The sequence below is a fragment of the Anomaloglossus baeobatrachus genome, chromosome 8 (assembly GCF_048569485.1).
Source record: "Anomaloglossus baeobatrachus isolate aAnoBae1 chromosome 8, aAnoBae1.hap1, whole genome shotgun sequence".
Lineage (NCBI taxonomy): Eukaryota > Metazoa > Chordata > Amphibia > Anura > Aromobatidae > Anomaloglossus > Anomaloglossus baeobatrachus.
In genome coordinates, this window is record NC_134360.1 from 197,531,812 (window position 1) to 197,546,976 (window position 15,165).

Here is a 15,165-nt window from a genome sequence, read left to right on the forward strand (position 1 = left end):
ATAGAGTCTTACATGGAACATAACCTAGGCGTTAAGGCGGGCTTTGCACATTGCAACATCGCAGGTGCGATGACGGTGGGGTCAAATCGAAAGTGACGCACATCCGGCGTCGCTGCTGACATCGTAGTATGTGAATCATTTTACATACGATTAACGAGCGCAAAAGCGTCGATATCGTATGATCGGTGTAGGGTCTGAGATTTCTATAATTTTGCAGCAGCGACAGGTACGATGTTGTTCCTCGTTCCTGCGGCAGCACACATCGCTGTGTGTGAAGTCGCAGGAGCGAGGAACATCACCTTACCTGCGTCCCGGCTGCAATGAGGAAGGAAGGAAGGAGGTGGGTGGGATGTTTACGTCCCACTTATCTCCGCCCCTTCGCTTCTATTGGCTGCCTGCCGTGTGACAGTGCTGTGACGCCGCACGACCCGCCCCCTTAGGAAGGAGGCGGGTCGCCGGCCAGAGCGACGTCGCAGGGCAGGTAAGTGCATGTGAAGCTGCCGTAGCGATAATGTTCGCTACGGCAGCAATCACAAGATATCGCTGCTGCGATGGGGGCGGGGACTATCATGTTCGACATCGCAGCATCGGCTTGCGATGTCGCAATGTGCAAAGCCCGCATAAGACTGCATTCTCTCCCCCTCCTTCTTTTACCTCCCTAAAACGGGATGAATTCAGGGGGCTGGTCACTCTCCACAGCTTCCTTCAACGCCATGAAATGGGAGATAGTCACATTTAATTCAGAGGCTGGGATGGTCTCTGCTCTATTAGCCTGTGCCAGCTGTCAGTTCGGTATGCTCTCCATGCACACAGCATCCTATCTCTTTAATTTCACATTGGCAGTGCACTCTCACCAACTATAGAAAAAAAAGGATGCAGAATGTACTAAAACTGTATCTGAATTGGTAAACAGCGCACATTCAATAAAAAGTGAGAAGCAAGTTGAGGATCAAAATGCTATGGTGCATTGAATGGGAGACGGTGGTGGGCAGGGAGATCATACTGGGCATGTATCCAAATTGACAATCGACACATGCTCAGTAGAAAAGAAACCAGCTCAGCGCCTGCAACTGATGTCACTAGTGATTAGAGATGAGTGGATCCGTGGAATTTCGGGTCGGTGGGTGCAGCCGGACTTTAGATAAAATTCAGTTTGGGAACCGGACTTAATCAGGACCCCAATGCAAGTCACTATTTGGCCAGTTTGGGTCTCCACCCACTTGAAGCCAGCCAGATCCTTTCCAGAGGTAGGTGCAGGCGGGAGGAGATTTTTTATTATTTTTTTATGGTGCACACTACGTCCGATAACGCTGTTGTTACCCTCCAATACAAGCCCATCAAACCCTGCAAGCGGCTTGCACTGGGCGGAGCACCGATCGTACCTGAGCACAGTGATGCTCAGACGTGTGGTTTGTGTACATAAAGCATCCAAACTCTGTTTTTTGAGGTTGTATTTTTTTTTTATAAAGTCTATTTGATACAAACACCTCTACTGGTGACCCCTCATTTAAGGGAAGTAAAAGAACAAGGGGAAAGTGACTGTAGCCCCAACCTGTTAATGTTGAGCCTCCCTTGTACAAGCTAGGGGACTCGAATTAAATGTCATTGAAAGTGAAAAACATTTCTTAAATCGGAAATAACTATGAAGAGGAATTTCGTATCCAAAAGGTTGCTGCAGAAGCATGGGGAATGCTTTGTGTTGCCTGAACCACACTTTCCCTGTATTTGTATTTTTTTTCGGATGGAGCTTCTCTAATGACACGGATGCGGTTTCCATGCTGTAGCAGAAAACAGCCAGGATCACACTGTACACTGAGCTCCTGACACCCTCACAATGATCATTTTGGACTTGATGGAACAGAACACCGAACCTTACAAATGGAAGGAGCATTAGCAGAGCAGAGGCCATAAGGTATAATGATGCCTATACATTTGAAATGGTGGTGGACAGTTGCTTTAATTCAGGGCTAGTAGAGAGAGGATATGAATGAGAAATCTTTAAAAGTTTGAGTTCCCCTTTTGATCTCCAAAACAAAACATAAGGCAGAGCCAATCGACCCTCAGAGGGAAACAATATCCTCCTGAACTAAGTTGATAATCAGAATGGGTCAACAATCAAGCAGTAATTGTATATATTTCTACCATTTTTATAAGAAGGTACTTATCTTTTCTTCAGGTCTTGTGAAAGTTCAGATTATTTTGGAGTTGTGTGTTGGACATGCCAGACTATCAGCATTTATAAACTTGTAAACCAATAATTGGACTTCAGGAATTCCAATTTATTTATTTCTTTATAAACCAGTATGACTGGGTAACACAATCGCTGTCAATTTTGACATAACGCTAAATACAGTCACGGAATGTTACAGCACAATTATCACCTGCTGATTGCTTAATCTAAACACAATCCTGGTGAGACCTAGTATAATAAAAATAAGAAAATTATCATAATTAGAAGAGCATTTGCAAAGTATAACAGATGCTTGAGTATATGAATTGTGTATTCGGAACTTGTTTTGGGGGGTAGTATGTGTGTGTGTGTGTGTGTGTGTGTGTGTGTGTGTGTGTGTGTGTGTGTGTGTGTGTGTCACCCAGAGGATGGGGTACTCGGTCCCGGGTGGTTTATAACTGGGGAATGTCACTTTGGTGGCTGTTGCCCGGTCCCGTTCCCTGGGTGCTTTTTAATGGGGAGTATTTACAAAGGAGATTAAAGTAATTTGTGTGACGCCACCTGCTGGTTGCGGTTAAGATGGTGAAACCACCGCTGCTGAGTTGATTATCTCAAGGGCTGGTGGTAATGGCAGCTGTGGTGGTAGACCCTCCGCAGGTAGGGCTGAGCCCAAGAGATGTATGATGGAGTAATAAGGGAGGCCACACCGTGGGTTGTAATTAACAGTCTCTACTCACTCTTGACCCTCGGATGGCTGGTTCAGATCCCTGTAGTTCCAGTGCCAGTTGATGACTCGGTTGCTCTGTCCCTGGCACCCTCAGTGTGGTTGGGTCCCCGTAGCTTGGAACAGTTTGGGGCCCGACTGTCCCTTTTTGAGCAGTCTCCTTGTCCTTACGGCGGGCAGTGTGGACCCGGTAGGGCTGGTCTGTGTCCCAAACCCTGATCCTTGCTTTACTGCTGATGCCCCCTTTTTCAAAGAGGCATGAAAAAGCATTTGTGAAACGTACGTCAGAGGTGGAGGGACATGCTGATGTTTCAGATTGCCGTAAGGTAATGCCAAAACTATTGAGAATATTCCTTAATTGATGGTTAATATTTAGCACTGCCATAGTTACATTTTTAGCCCCTCGTTTACCAAATTATTGTGGTTGTTAACCCTGTGTATCCGCTCACGGGGCAAGCACTGATAGCAGCTAACCTTGCATTGATCAACAATGGAAGTGTAGTTCAGCTGGCTTCTTAAAGGGGAATGGCTAGATTCACATAGGTGTACAGCCTTGGATCTATTGCTGCTTTCCCTGTGCGTGGCTATTCAGGTTGTAGTTTACATATAATTAATTTCATCTGGTTAATATTAGGCACGTTGCACTTTAGTTCGATCTGAGTATATTGCAATATTTGTAAACATTTCATAAGGATATATGGACTTTCTATGGTTGGTTGAGATTTTAATAACTGCTATTTGAATATGATGAAGTGTTATTCAGTATAAACAATATATGTATAAACCCTTTGGTTTGATAATTGGCAACAATATCATGTAAATTTGGCATACTTTTAATAATTACCATTTGAATACAATTAGGTGTTATTTATTACAAGCAATGTGTATAAAAACCTTGTGGCTAGATAATTGACAAACAATACTATGTAAATTTGGCATCTGTAAATTAGTTAGTGCCCCTCTTGGTGATCTCCCTTGTTTTTCTATTTTTTTATATGAATGTCTTGCAAATATTAAAATAAAAATCACGTTTATTTAAGTAATATTGGTGCAATCACATATTATTGTCCCTAGGGCTTGACACTCTTGGGTCTAATGGTTGGTTTAAATTCATGTTTGAGTCCAATCTTTTGTGTATACATCATAAAAACCTCCTAGGGCTCCCAAAAATCTATAGGGCTCCATTCAACCAGCAAAGTCAAAAAGAATGTCTTTTTTGGTATCCACTAGTTTTGCATACATCAGAAAGATATCACACAAAAAACTTATACCACGGGGCATATGTTTTGATATGGCAGTCTATAGGAACATATGTTTCTGTTTGCAGTGGCATTCGTCAGAGCCTCCCATCAGAGGTATACTCGTACATCAGGCAATACTCTCCATTTTTACATTTGACTGAAGGCTCAGATATGATGCAAACAGAGCCTAATGCGGGCTTCACACGGTACGATCTATCGTGCGATCGCACGAGCGATCATACCTGCCCCAGTCGTTTGTGCGTCACGGGCAAATCGCTGCCTGTGTCGCACAAAGTCGTTTAACCCCCGTCACACCTACTTACGTGCTGAGCGACGTCGCTGTGGGCGGCGAACATCCACTTCCTGAAGGGGGTGGGACGTTCGGCGTCACAGCGACGTCACACAGCAGCTGGCCAATAGAAGTGGAGGGGCGGAGATGAGTGGGACGTAAACATCCCGCCCACCTCCTTCCTTCCGCATAGCCGGCGGGAGCCGCGGGACGCAGGTAAGCTGTGTTCATCATTCCCGGGGTGTCACACGGAGCAATGTGTGCTACCCCGGGTACGATGAACAACCTGCGCAAATTAAAATAAACGATTTTTTAAAAATAAACGAGGAGTACACGATACCCGATTTCTCACCGATTTGCGATCGCTCGTAGGTGTCACACGGGACGACGTCGCCAACGAAGCCGGATGTGCGTCATGAAAACCGTGACCCCGACGATCTATTGCACGATAGATCGCCTCGTGTGACGCCCACATAAGGCTGGCCAGACACATTACATGGCTTTCATCTGATGATTTGACAATCATTCATCTGACACCCATCTTAGCCAATACTTCCTTACACAGGAGTGCCCGCTCGACTGGTGGCTTTTCTCAGGGAGAACAATACCATCAGCAGTCTGAAATCAGACATGCTTGATCGAGCTCCCTGTCTGGAGGACACAAGTATAATTGATCATTGGTAGACGGGGTGCTGAACCTTTTCTTAACCTGCTGTTATCTTGACAGCTGGCTTAAAGAACACCCAACTCCCACTATGTGGTGCACAGTAAAATGCAGTCACTGAGGAGACACCATGGACCGACACATCAAGCGGTCCAATGGTGCCCACCTGCCGGCTGCTCCCAAATCACTTGACAATCATGTACATCAGGATGGGCCTGGGATGAGGAACATATATACAAGTATGGGTCACATATTTACTAGGATGATGGACATGTCTACCAGGATGGGCCCAGTATGGTGAATGTATATACCAGGATGGGCCTGGGATGAGGAACATATATACCAGGAGGGTAAACATATAAAGCATGATAGGCCCAGGATCGGGGACATATATACTAGGGAGGGAGATATAGCAGGATGGGCCACATATATATCAGGATGGGGGACATATACACCAGGATGGGCTCAAGATGGAAAACATGCATGCTATCATGGAGGACATTTGTGCCATGATGGGGTACATATACCAGGATGGGTCCAGGTTTAGAGACATATACACCAGGATGTGGAACACATATACCAGGATGGAGGACACATATATCAGACTTGGCAACATATATACCAGGATGATGGACATAAATACCAGTATGGATCCGAGATAAGGAACATACCAGGATAACATATATACCAGGATGGGGGACATTACTACATAATGAGGAAGGGGGACCAATTCATATGTCTCTTATAGGATTTAGAACACAACAAGGGCCAACACAATTGACCAACATGCGAGGAAGGTGACCCAGGTCCAAATTTTTGTATCAGATTCAGAGCCCATCGAATGCTAGTTATGCCCCCAGTCTCTACAGTATGAGCTACACTGATGATGGCATGATCAGTATAGCTTCCGATGTGGTGAACGCTTGAAGACCTTTGGAAAGATCACGACCATGTGACTGGTAATGTGACCGTGATGTCATTATTGAAAAGGCTGAAGAGGAGATGTCTAAAACCGTCCCTGTCTATCGTTGTTTATGTTCTATTACCTTGAGTTGCTATACTAAACTGTAAAATCTCTAATGTTTTCGAAGTCAAGGACAAAAACAAATGACAGATCTCAGCTTTGAATTTGGCTGAATTCACATAAATAAGATTTAATTCATGTTATCCTCCTTTATTAGAAATAAGAGGCTGTAGTATCTGAACACTTAGAAATATTTATGCTTGCTTGTGCCAAAAAGCCTTTTCTAATCTATTCAATGTCAAGAACAAATTAAGTGTTTACCAAGAAGTCATACAGAAGCCCTTGTACGACAGAACTTGTCACAGGGAAAATAACAGCACAAAACCAATGATCGTCCCAATTAATGTGACTCATTCCTTAAATACAAGAATTACTTTGATACGTCTTGTGCGCTGTACAATGTTGTGTCAATGAATAAAAAAAAAATGCTAATAACATGTAGACAAATATGTAGTAACGTTACAGCTCATGGACTTGTCACCGTGACTGTACTGTAGCCTGAAAACTCAATACAATTTCATATTTTCCTTATAATTTCCCATGCCCATTAGCCATGATGACAATAGAAAGGCTAACAAAGAGAGTAAGAAAAAGGGAATGTGTTTACTTATTTATTTTACTCACTTATATATCGCTTTATAGACATTATCATCACTGTCCTTCCCTATCAGTATGGTCTTTGGAGGGTCGGAGAAAATTGGAGAACCAGAGGAAACCCACACAAACACAGGGAGTACATACAAACTCCTTGCAGATGTTGTCCTTGGTGGGATTTCAACCCCGGGTCCCAAGAGTGCTAACCACTGAGCTCCCATGGTGTTAAGAATGTCAACACTGTAACTTGAATTTGAATTTGTATTAAATGGGTTCTACTGGAGTATAACATTGATGTCCAACCTTTAGGAAAGGCCATCAATGCTTGAACAATGGGAGTCAAACTCGTTTGAGCGTCTGACCGTAAATGGAACAAAGAATAACACAACACAAAAGTAAAAAAAAAAAAGAATCTTGAATATCTTTACGTTAAAGGGAACCAATCATGCTGAAAATTAATTTGGGTACAAGTCAATTCACTTGGGCTGCTTCTTCCGAGTACATTGACAATTCCATATTGTATTTCCAGCTTGATTTGTATATGGTTTCTCATAATGACCACATTGGAGCTTTAAAAAAAAAATAATATATATATATATATATAAATAATTTTATTGAGGGACAAGCACCCCTACGGTAATACCACTACTTCCTATATAAACATTCTGGTACATTACTTTTTATAGAAAGAGCATTAAAGGGGTAGATCAACCATGCAAAAATTTATACAGGCACCATGATTGAGGCAAAAATAGCAGGTCAATATATGTCAGATTGTTGGCACCACTGTGGTCCAGAACAGGCCATTCTGGTTGTCTGTGTCAGACCGGAAGCCATGTTAGCGTCATTCTACTGTAACGGAGCCACTTGGCCCTATGATTGGCCTCAGCAATCCAATGACTAGAACAACACATCACCAGAGAATCATCCTATGACCATAACCATTGCAGCTTATCACAGGCTTCAGTGCAGTTGTGACAAATGAATGAGGATGTCATAGCTTCTTGTCTGTCTTGCTTTATAGCCTCAGAGATGGCAGCATATCCACAAAACTTTATTTTCATACTGTGTGGTGACTGTGCAGTGTTTAGTATGGTCGAACAACCCTTTTAAGTTGTACATATATGACTATTTAATAGGAGTATTGTTCCGAGAAAACACTCACCATTAGATTGCCTGGGATCTTGCTCTTGTATTCCTGCAGCAGGGAAACCGGAAAACCCATCAGCCACAAATGGGCAATAATAATAAATTCAAGGAAGAAAAAATTCCGGTATTACGATGTTATGACTAACACCACAAGCATCGAAACGCGTCAACATTAACTGCTTCCCATGACAATGATCATGGATTTTATGAATTTATAATAAACTGAAGATTTTATGGGAATACTGGAATTTTTTCTTCCTTGGATTTATTATTTAATAGGTTTAGACTGTTTTGAAACTTATAGAGGGGTTGTCGGGGACTGTAACATTGATGGCCTATCCTTAGGGGTTCTTTGCACACTACGACATCGCAAGCCGATGCTTGCGATGCCGAGCACAATAGTCCCCACCCCCGTCGCAGCAGCGATATCTTGTGATAGCTGCTGTAGTGAACATTATCGCTACGGCAGCTTCACATGCACTCACCTGCCCTGCAACGTCACTCTGGCCGGCGAACCGTCTCCTTCCTAAGGGGGCGGTTCGTGCGGCCTTCACAGCGACGTCACACGGCAGGCGGCCAATAGAAGCGGAGGGGCGGAGATGAGTGGGACGTAAACATCCCGCCCACCTCCGTCCTTCCGCATAGCCGGCATGAGCCGCGGTGACGCAGGTAAGCTGATGTTCCTCGCTCCTGCGGCTTCTCACACAGCGATGTGTGCTGCCGCAGGAACGAGGAACAACATCGTACCGTCGCTGCAGCGAAATTATGAAAATGTCGGACATTACACTGATGATACGATTACGACGCTTTTGCGCTCGTTAATCGTATTAAAAACGATTTACACACTACGATATCGACAGCGACGCTGGATGTGCATCACTTTCAATTTGACCCCACCGACATCGCAGCTGCGATGTCGTAGTGTGCAAAGTACCCCTTAGGATACGTCATCAATGTCTGATCAGTGGGAATGCAACACCTGCCACCTCCGGCAACCAGCTGTTCCTGGTGCAGTTGCTGGCTGGAACTACTCAATTAGAAAGCACCCAGCACTTGCGCCAGTCAGCTGTAACTGGTGTCACCGTGAGTCAGAACTACTCATTTTAGAAGCAGCACAGAACAGCTCTGTCAATGGTCTAGTGGACAGCCGTGCCCACTATACAGTTGATGGAGCTGTGCTGTATAGTGGCCAGTAGTTCTGGCCACGGCTGCCATCGGGAGCAATTGATCAGGGGGAGTACCGGGTGTCATACTCTCACCAATCATACATTAATGGCTTATCCTCAGGATAGATTACTAGTGTTAAAGTCCTGGACAGCCCTTTTAAGTCATAACATTTTCTTTTAATCTCTTTAGAAGTAGAAATGTTTTGCTACCATAATATAGCAGAGAATTTTCTCAACTTATCTGGAGTTTAGTAAATTTATGAGATGAGTCTTCTCAGATGTCCTTCTTTAGGAATTGAACCCAGATCCCTACTGTTGGGAACCACTGTGCCACTGTGTGTTTATAGGATCCAAATAACAGGCTTTTCTATGATGTCACAGCGCTTGTCCTACATTTTCCATAGATGAAAGTCATGTAATGTACTGAAAATAAATTGATGTTTCATAGCCGTGTGAACAACATATATACAAACACTGAAAATGTCCAATTAGGAATATTTGCTTTAATTAAATGTGTGACAGATCACTTATCTTCCATGCAGATCACCAATTAAATGATGTTTATGTATCTTCTTAATGGATATCTTTCCTTTTGTGTTTCCTATTTAGATAATTGTTGGAGAAACAGTAGTCTTTTGCCTACAAGTAGCGACGAGAGACTTTGAGAACCAGGAAAAAACTCTTTTAACTGGAGACTGTTGCTATATTAACCCACTGGTGCGGAGAACCGTCAGATTCCTTGGTAAGCTTTTATTTTGATGTTTTCCATGTAATAGTGAATTTTAGAGAAACGTACCGCTGTGAAGTGTTACCCTTGAACATTTTTCTATACTTAGATCATTCAAACTAGTATAATCTGACATCTGTATCAGATTTTACAAGCAAATAATGTATTCTGTCTCTACTGTAGGGAAGATAATATAGATAAACTTGTTCTACCAGGCATTAGTTACTTATCATCAATCCAGCAAAGGTAATTTAGAAACTGGAGATGAGAATGGACAAGACTAAACCTCATATAGACAGTCATATGGTCTATGGTCATAGTCACCGCATCTGTGAATAGCAATTATTCAGCTTTGAAACTATGGAGGGAACTCTTGTATTCTATAATTGGTTGGTCCTGAAAGTGTGTGCATTCTATACTGATGACCAATGTATTTTCGAAAGGCCAGAATTTGTACACCCAGACCTCAATTCATCAAGACCAGAGTTGTTCATGCCAATCTTGAAGAGGGAGCATTGGAGAAAACCTCACGTAAGACAGGTGGCTTGATAAACGCCCTGCATTGGCCGAAACGTTGTGCTGTTTTTATCCCCTCATGTACACTGGGACCAATAAAAGAAGTTTCTAATTGATCAAGGAGTCTTTGGTGTCTTGGATACTACAATATTGGATTGATGAGGGAGCATGTTGGAGTAGGACGTTTCTAATTCAGTAAGAGCTGCTTAATGAATCAGGATTGTCTTACAAGTGTTGTACGCTTTTTGCCACAAGTCTTCCTATAGTCAGATTTAGTAAGATTTCTGGTATAAGGAATGCCACATAAATAACGCTCATCATGAATAAAATGGGCTGTGGCATCACGCTCTTATCCTGCCCTATCTCCACCCATTTTAGCGGAGCTGTATGAAACTGTTGTAAAAACTGCAACAGTTGGTGGTAAATGTTTGTGTAACTCCACATTACACAAATTTTTTGTGACTTTACAAAGTGATTTACACTTGAATTCTGGTATAATCTCTATGATGATTTGGGGCCTTAGACTTTATGAAGTCACACAGTCCATTGACTACATACATTAGAACTATAGAAACTGTATTTCGCCATATGGTGATGTATGTGCCATAAAAACGTTTCTAAGAATAATCACCCAGTATTACATTGGCGATAGCATGCACTTGAGTATTCTACTTGGAGTAGAGATGAAAAGATTGATTTGCAGAACTCCAGTCCAGTGTTCAGATCAATGGACCATAGGAGTGATAAGGGGGGCATAATTTAGGGTGATGCAATCCAAGTTATGCATTCACGTGTTAAACCCGTCTGCACTCCAAATCATGAGTCATTTGTCAGGCATGGATGCTATTTGTCCACACAGACCAGTGATATACGACATGTACACGGATCTGAGTAGAAAGATGACTGCTTTAATTACGGAAGTTCAGATACATTTAAAGAAATAAGTTGGATAGGAGCCAAGAATACGCTTCTCCTATTGGTTAAATGGCAAAACGAACTTATTCTGAGATATATATGTATATGTGTTTCATCATTTTATATTACGCTAAGTCAGCATGAATCACTTATGACCAGAAAGTCCCGTATCTGAGTACAGCTCAAACGCCATTTTGAGTCCTCTTTTTGGATATCTTCATATGGTCATTATTCAGAATTATAACAGTCCATAACCATGTCCATAACAGGAGGACATAACTTCATGAAAACAACAAAGGACTGAAGAAAGAGAAATTATCATATCACTCCCATCTCACTTACCCTCACCGCCCACAAAAAGGTTTTAATGACCGTTAATGGCTACAAACCTTGATAGTCTACTCTTCACTGTCTTAGAATAACCATTGTATCTGATCTGTCTTTAAATCACCACTCCAGCATTTATTTTTTATTTCCAAGTTGGAGTGGTGCTTTATCTTGAAGTTCTCTGACCTGACTCATACTCACCCTCCTGGTTCTTCATCTGTTATCAGCACTGCGCCCGTTGGTCTTTGGCAGTTTCTGACCTGCTGCCAGTTCCAGTGTTTCATGGAGCGTGCCGGAGGTCACAAATCAATTCATGTCTATGAGAGCCTCATTCTGGCCTCATTCTGTCTCTCGTAGACTTACATTGAGAGCTTGTGAAGTAACTTCTATCTTTGGCTAGTCAGAAGTTGTGGTCCCATGATGGTGCGGAAGGACTGTAGCAATGCCGAAAAAAGGTGAAGAATCTGGAGGGAGAGTATATTGCTAGGTGCAGGGACCTTGTGTTAAAAGCACCACTCCAGAGCTGAAAAAAAGAAAAGAAAAACACTGGAGTATTTTAAACTGCTTATCCAAGTCCATAACCTATGTTGAAGTTTGCCCCTTAAAATATTCCTTCTGCTCCAAACATCTTTGAATTTATCTACCAATACTTTCCAATAATATTCATATTTACAGTACTTACTAGTCTGTTTCCTTGCTCTCCTTTCACACACATCTCCACGATTTCTTATTAGCATCCCTAGATTCTGCAACTTGCTTCTTTAACTGATCAGACCATGACTTGTTGAAAAGTAACCTGAAAACGAACTCATTTAATTTGTTTCCAACCTTCAGTTACCCTGGTGCCAGTACCTAGTTTCCATTCTCGCCTAGTGTCTTCTTCCCGTCTTTTCTTCTAGATTCTAAACCTTTGTGCAGTCTATTCATTAATATAGTTCATATTTATTGTACGAGTTTTTTGTCCCATCTTTTGTATTTTTTTTTCATATGTACAATGTCCAATTATTATTGCATTAAATATATGATTTGCCACCAGGAAATATAAGCCCAAATTTTACTTATTGTGATTGGATATGCAGTCACAATCCTGCACTCATGGCACTAAAAGTGGATGTTAAATTGACCTTCTAGTTAGGCCATCATCCAAAATACTTTGGCCCTGCCTCAGCAATCTAGTAGCTTTAAAGTAGTGAGTTTGGCAGTAACATGTATATAACGGTTACATCGTGACATTCAATATGGCCACCCTCCATAACAAGCTATCTGTAGGGATAAACTGAACAGTTGGGTTAAGCAAGCCCTTGCCTTTCAATTTGCATGTTTATCACATTGTCATCATTAGTTCAATTTGAAATAAAAGCAGGTGTACTGCCGATGTCACTGCACAGCCCCGCTGCGTCCTCTTGACAGGGACACCAATGTACTCACCACCAAAGCCAGCCATCTGTGTCCTCCCCGCTCTCCTTTCCTGCTCCGTCTGAGAAGATCTCTCAGCCTTGGGTCGCCAGACCAAATGAGTTGACACCCTTGAAATTGGTCCATGAAATGAATTATTTCTCCCATATTATTTCAATTACATATATTTTGCTGTATAAATATTTAATTCCTTTAGTGTTTTGGAACCACACAAAGTAAAACAGAGAAAAAAAGGAAAGTTTGACATAACTTTACACAACTCCAAAACGGCCTGGATAAAATTTTTGGCACCCTCAACTTAATATTTGGTTGCACACCCTTTGGTATAAATAACTGCAATCCATCCCTTCCAATAACCATCAGTCAGCTTCTTACACTTCTCAACTGGAATTTTGGACCACTCTTCTTCTGCAAACTTCTCCAGGTCTATCATATTTGAAGGCACCTTCTTCCAACAGCAATATTAAAATCCCTACACTAGTGCTCAATGGGATGTAGATCTGGGCTCATTGCTGACCACTTCAGAGCGCTCCGACACTTTGCTTCCATCCATTTCTGGGTTCTTCTTGAAGTATGTTTGGGGTCATTTTCCTGCATGAATACCAATTACCCAGGATGCAAACCCAGCTTCCTGACATTGGGCACTACATTGTGACCCAAATTCCTTTGGTAATCTTCAGATTTTATGATACCTTGCATACAGTCAATGCCCCCAGTGCCAGAGGCAGCAAAACAACCTAAAACCATCTTTGAATCTCCACCATACCTAACTGTAGGTACTGTGTTCTTCTCTTTGTAGGCCTCATTCCATTTTTAGTAAACAGTAGAATGATGTGCTATACTAAAAAGCTCTATCTTGGTTTCATATGTCCCAATTACACTTTCCCAGAAGGATTTTGGATTACTCACATATGGAGTGACAAACTTCAGTGTAGCCTTTTCATGTCTGTGTGTCAGCAGGATGAACCTCTTGTGTCTCCTCATATAGCGTTTCATTTCATTCAAATGTCCACGGATTATTCTCACTGACACTGATGCACCCTGACCCTGTAGGACAGCATGAATTTCTTTTGAACTTGATAAGAGCTGCTTATCTATCATTCGGTCTATCCTGCGTTGCAACCTTTCATCACTTTTTCTCTCCTGTCAATGTCCAGGGAGATTAGCTACAGTGCCATGGGTTGTAAATTTTTTGATTACGTTGCGCATTTTTCAATTGGTGCAAACAATTTTGTTCAGCCCATTTTTGTGGTTTTGTGTGAAATTATGTTCAATTTACCTTTTTTGTCTATATACAGTATATAATATATTTTTTTTTGTGTTGTTCCAATACATACAAAGGAAATAAGCATGTGTATAACTATCAAAACACGTGCAATTGCAATACTTTCTGGAAGAAATACTTCATGTTATGGAACAATTTTAAGAGTGCCAACACTTTTGGTCATCACTGTATATTTTTTTCATAGTTACAGAAATGATAGGATTGTTAAATCTACTTGTGCTCAAAAATGTTTGGAAATTAATGACCAAAAGATTGAGATACTCAGAGACTCATATACTAGAGTCTCTTCATGTAGTAGCCAAAAAACAGCTTTGATTTAAAGGGAATCTGTCAACAGGATTTTGCTACCTCATCTGAGAGCAGCATGATGTAGGCAAAGAGATCCTGAATCCAATGATGTATCACTTAGGTTACTGGGTGTACTTGTTCTGATACAATCAGAATTTTTAGATTTAGCCATCTAGCAGAGCTGAGAAAGCTGTCTCCGCCCAGACCAGGCTCTCTATAGAGATTGTACATTGACAGTGAGGTGTCATTCAGTGTGTGCTGGACGGCTATGCTCGTGACATTTTAGTCCGACCAGTGAGAAGTCCTGTTGCGTAAACAAACATCACAAATAAACAACAGATCAGACCTTGACAAGACAGACATCCCCGAATTCTATGTTTCAATCCTTGCAACATTCTGTCTTTAGATTACGTAGCAAAAACCTGCTGACAGATTCCCTTTTAAGTGTGTGGGGTTTTGTGTTTTGTTTTGTTTTTAAATAATGGATTGCAACACAATATAAATACTGGTCTTCTCAAATATTTGGTAATATTTTTCTATTTGTTAATGCATTAAATGGAACACAGCAAGCTCCAGTTATGTATTCATGAAGAGAATGCAGACGTCTACCAGCCACCTTTATTTGGAGTTATGGCAACTGATTTATACGTTTGTGTACAATGGCAGGCAT

At 41.8% G+C, this 15,165-nt stretch overlaps 1 protein-coding gene across 1 annotated transcript in view; it reads left to right on the top strand.

Moving 5' to 3' along the window:
- Nucleotides 1-15,165, top strand: part of PLPPR5 (phospholipid phosphatase related 5) — a 325,748-nt gene that overhangs the window by 153,398 nt on the left and 157,185 nt on the right. The window contains exon 2 of the mRNA XM_075320076.1: nt 9,631-9,763. Within this exon, the coding sequence (XP_075176191.1) occupies nt 9,631-9,763 (133 nt within the window). The remainder of the gene's footprint in view (nt 1-9,630; nt 9,764-15,165) is intronic.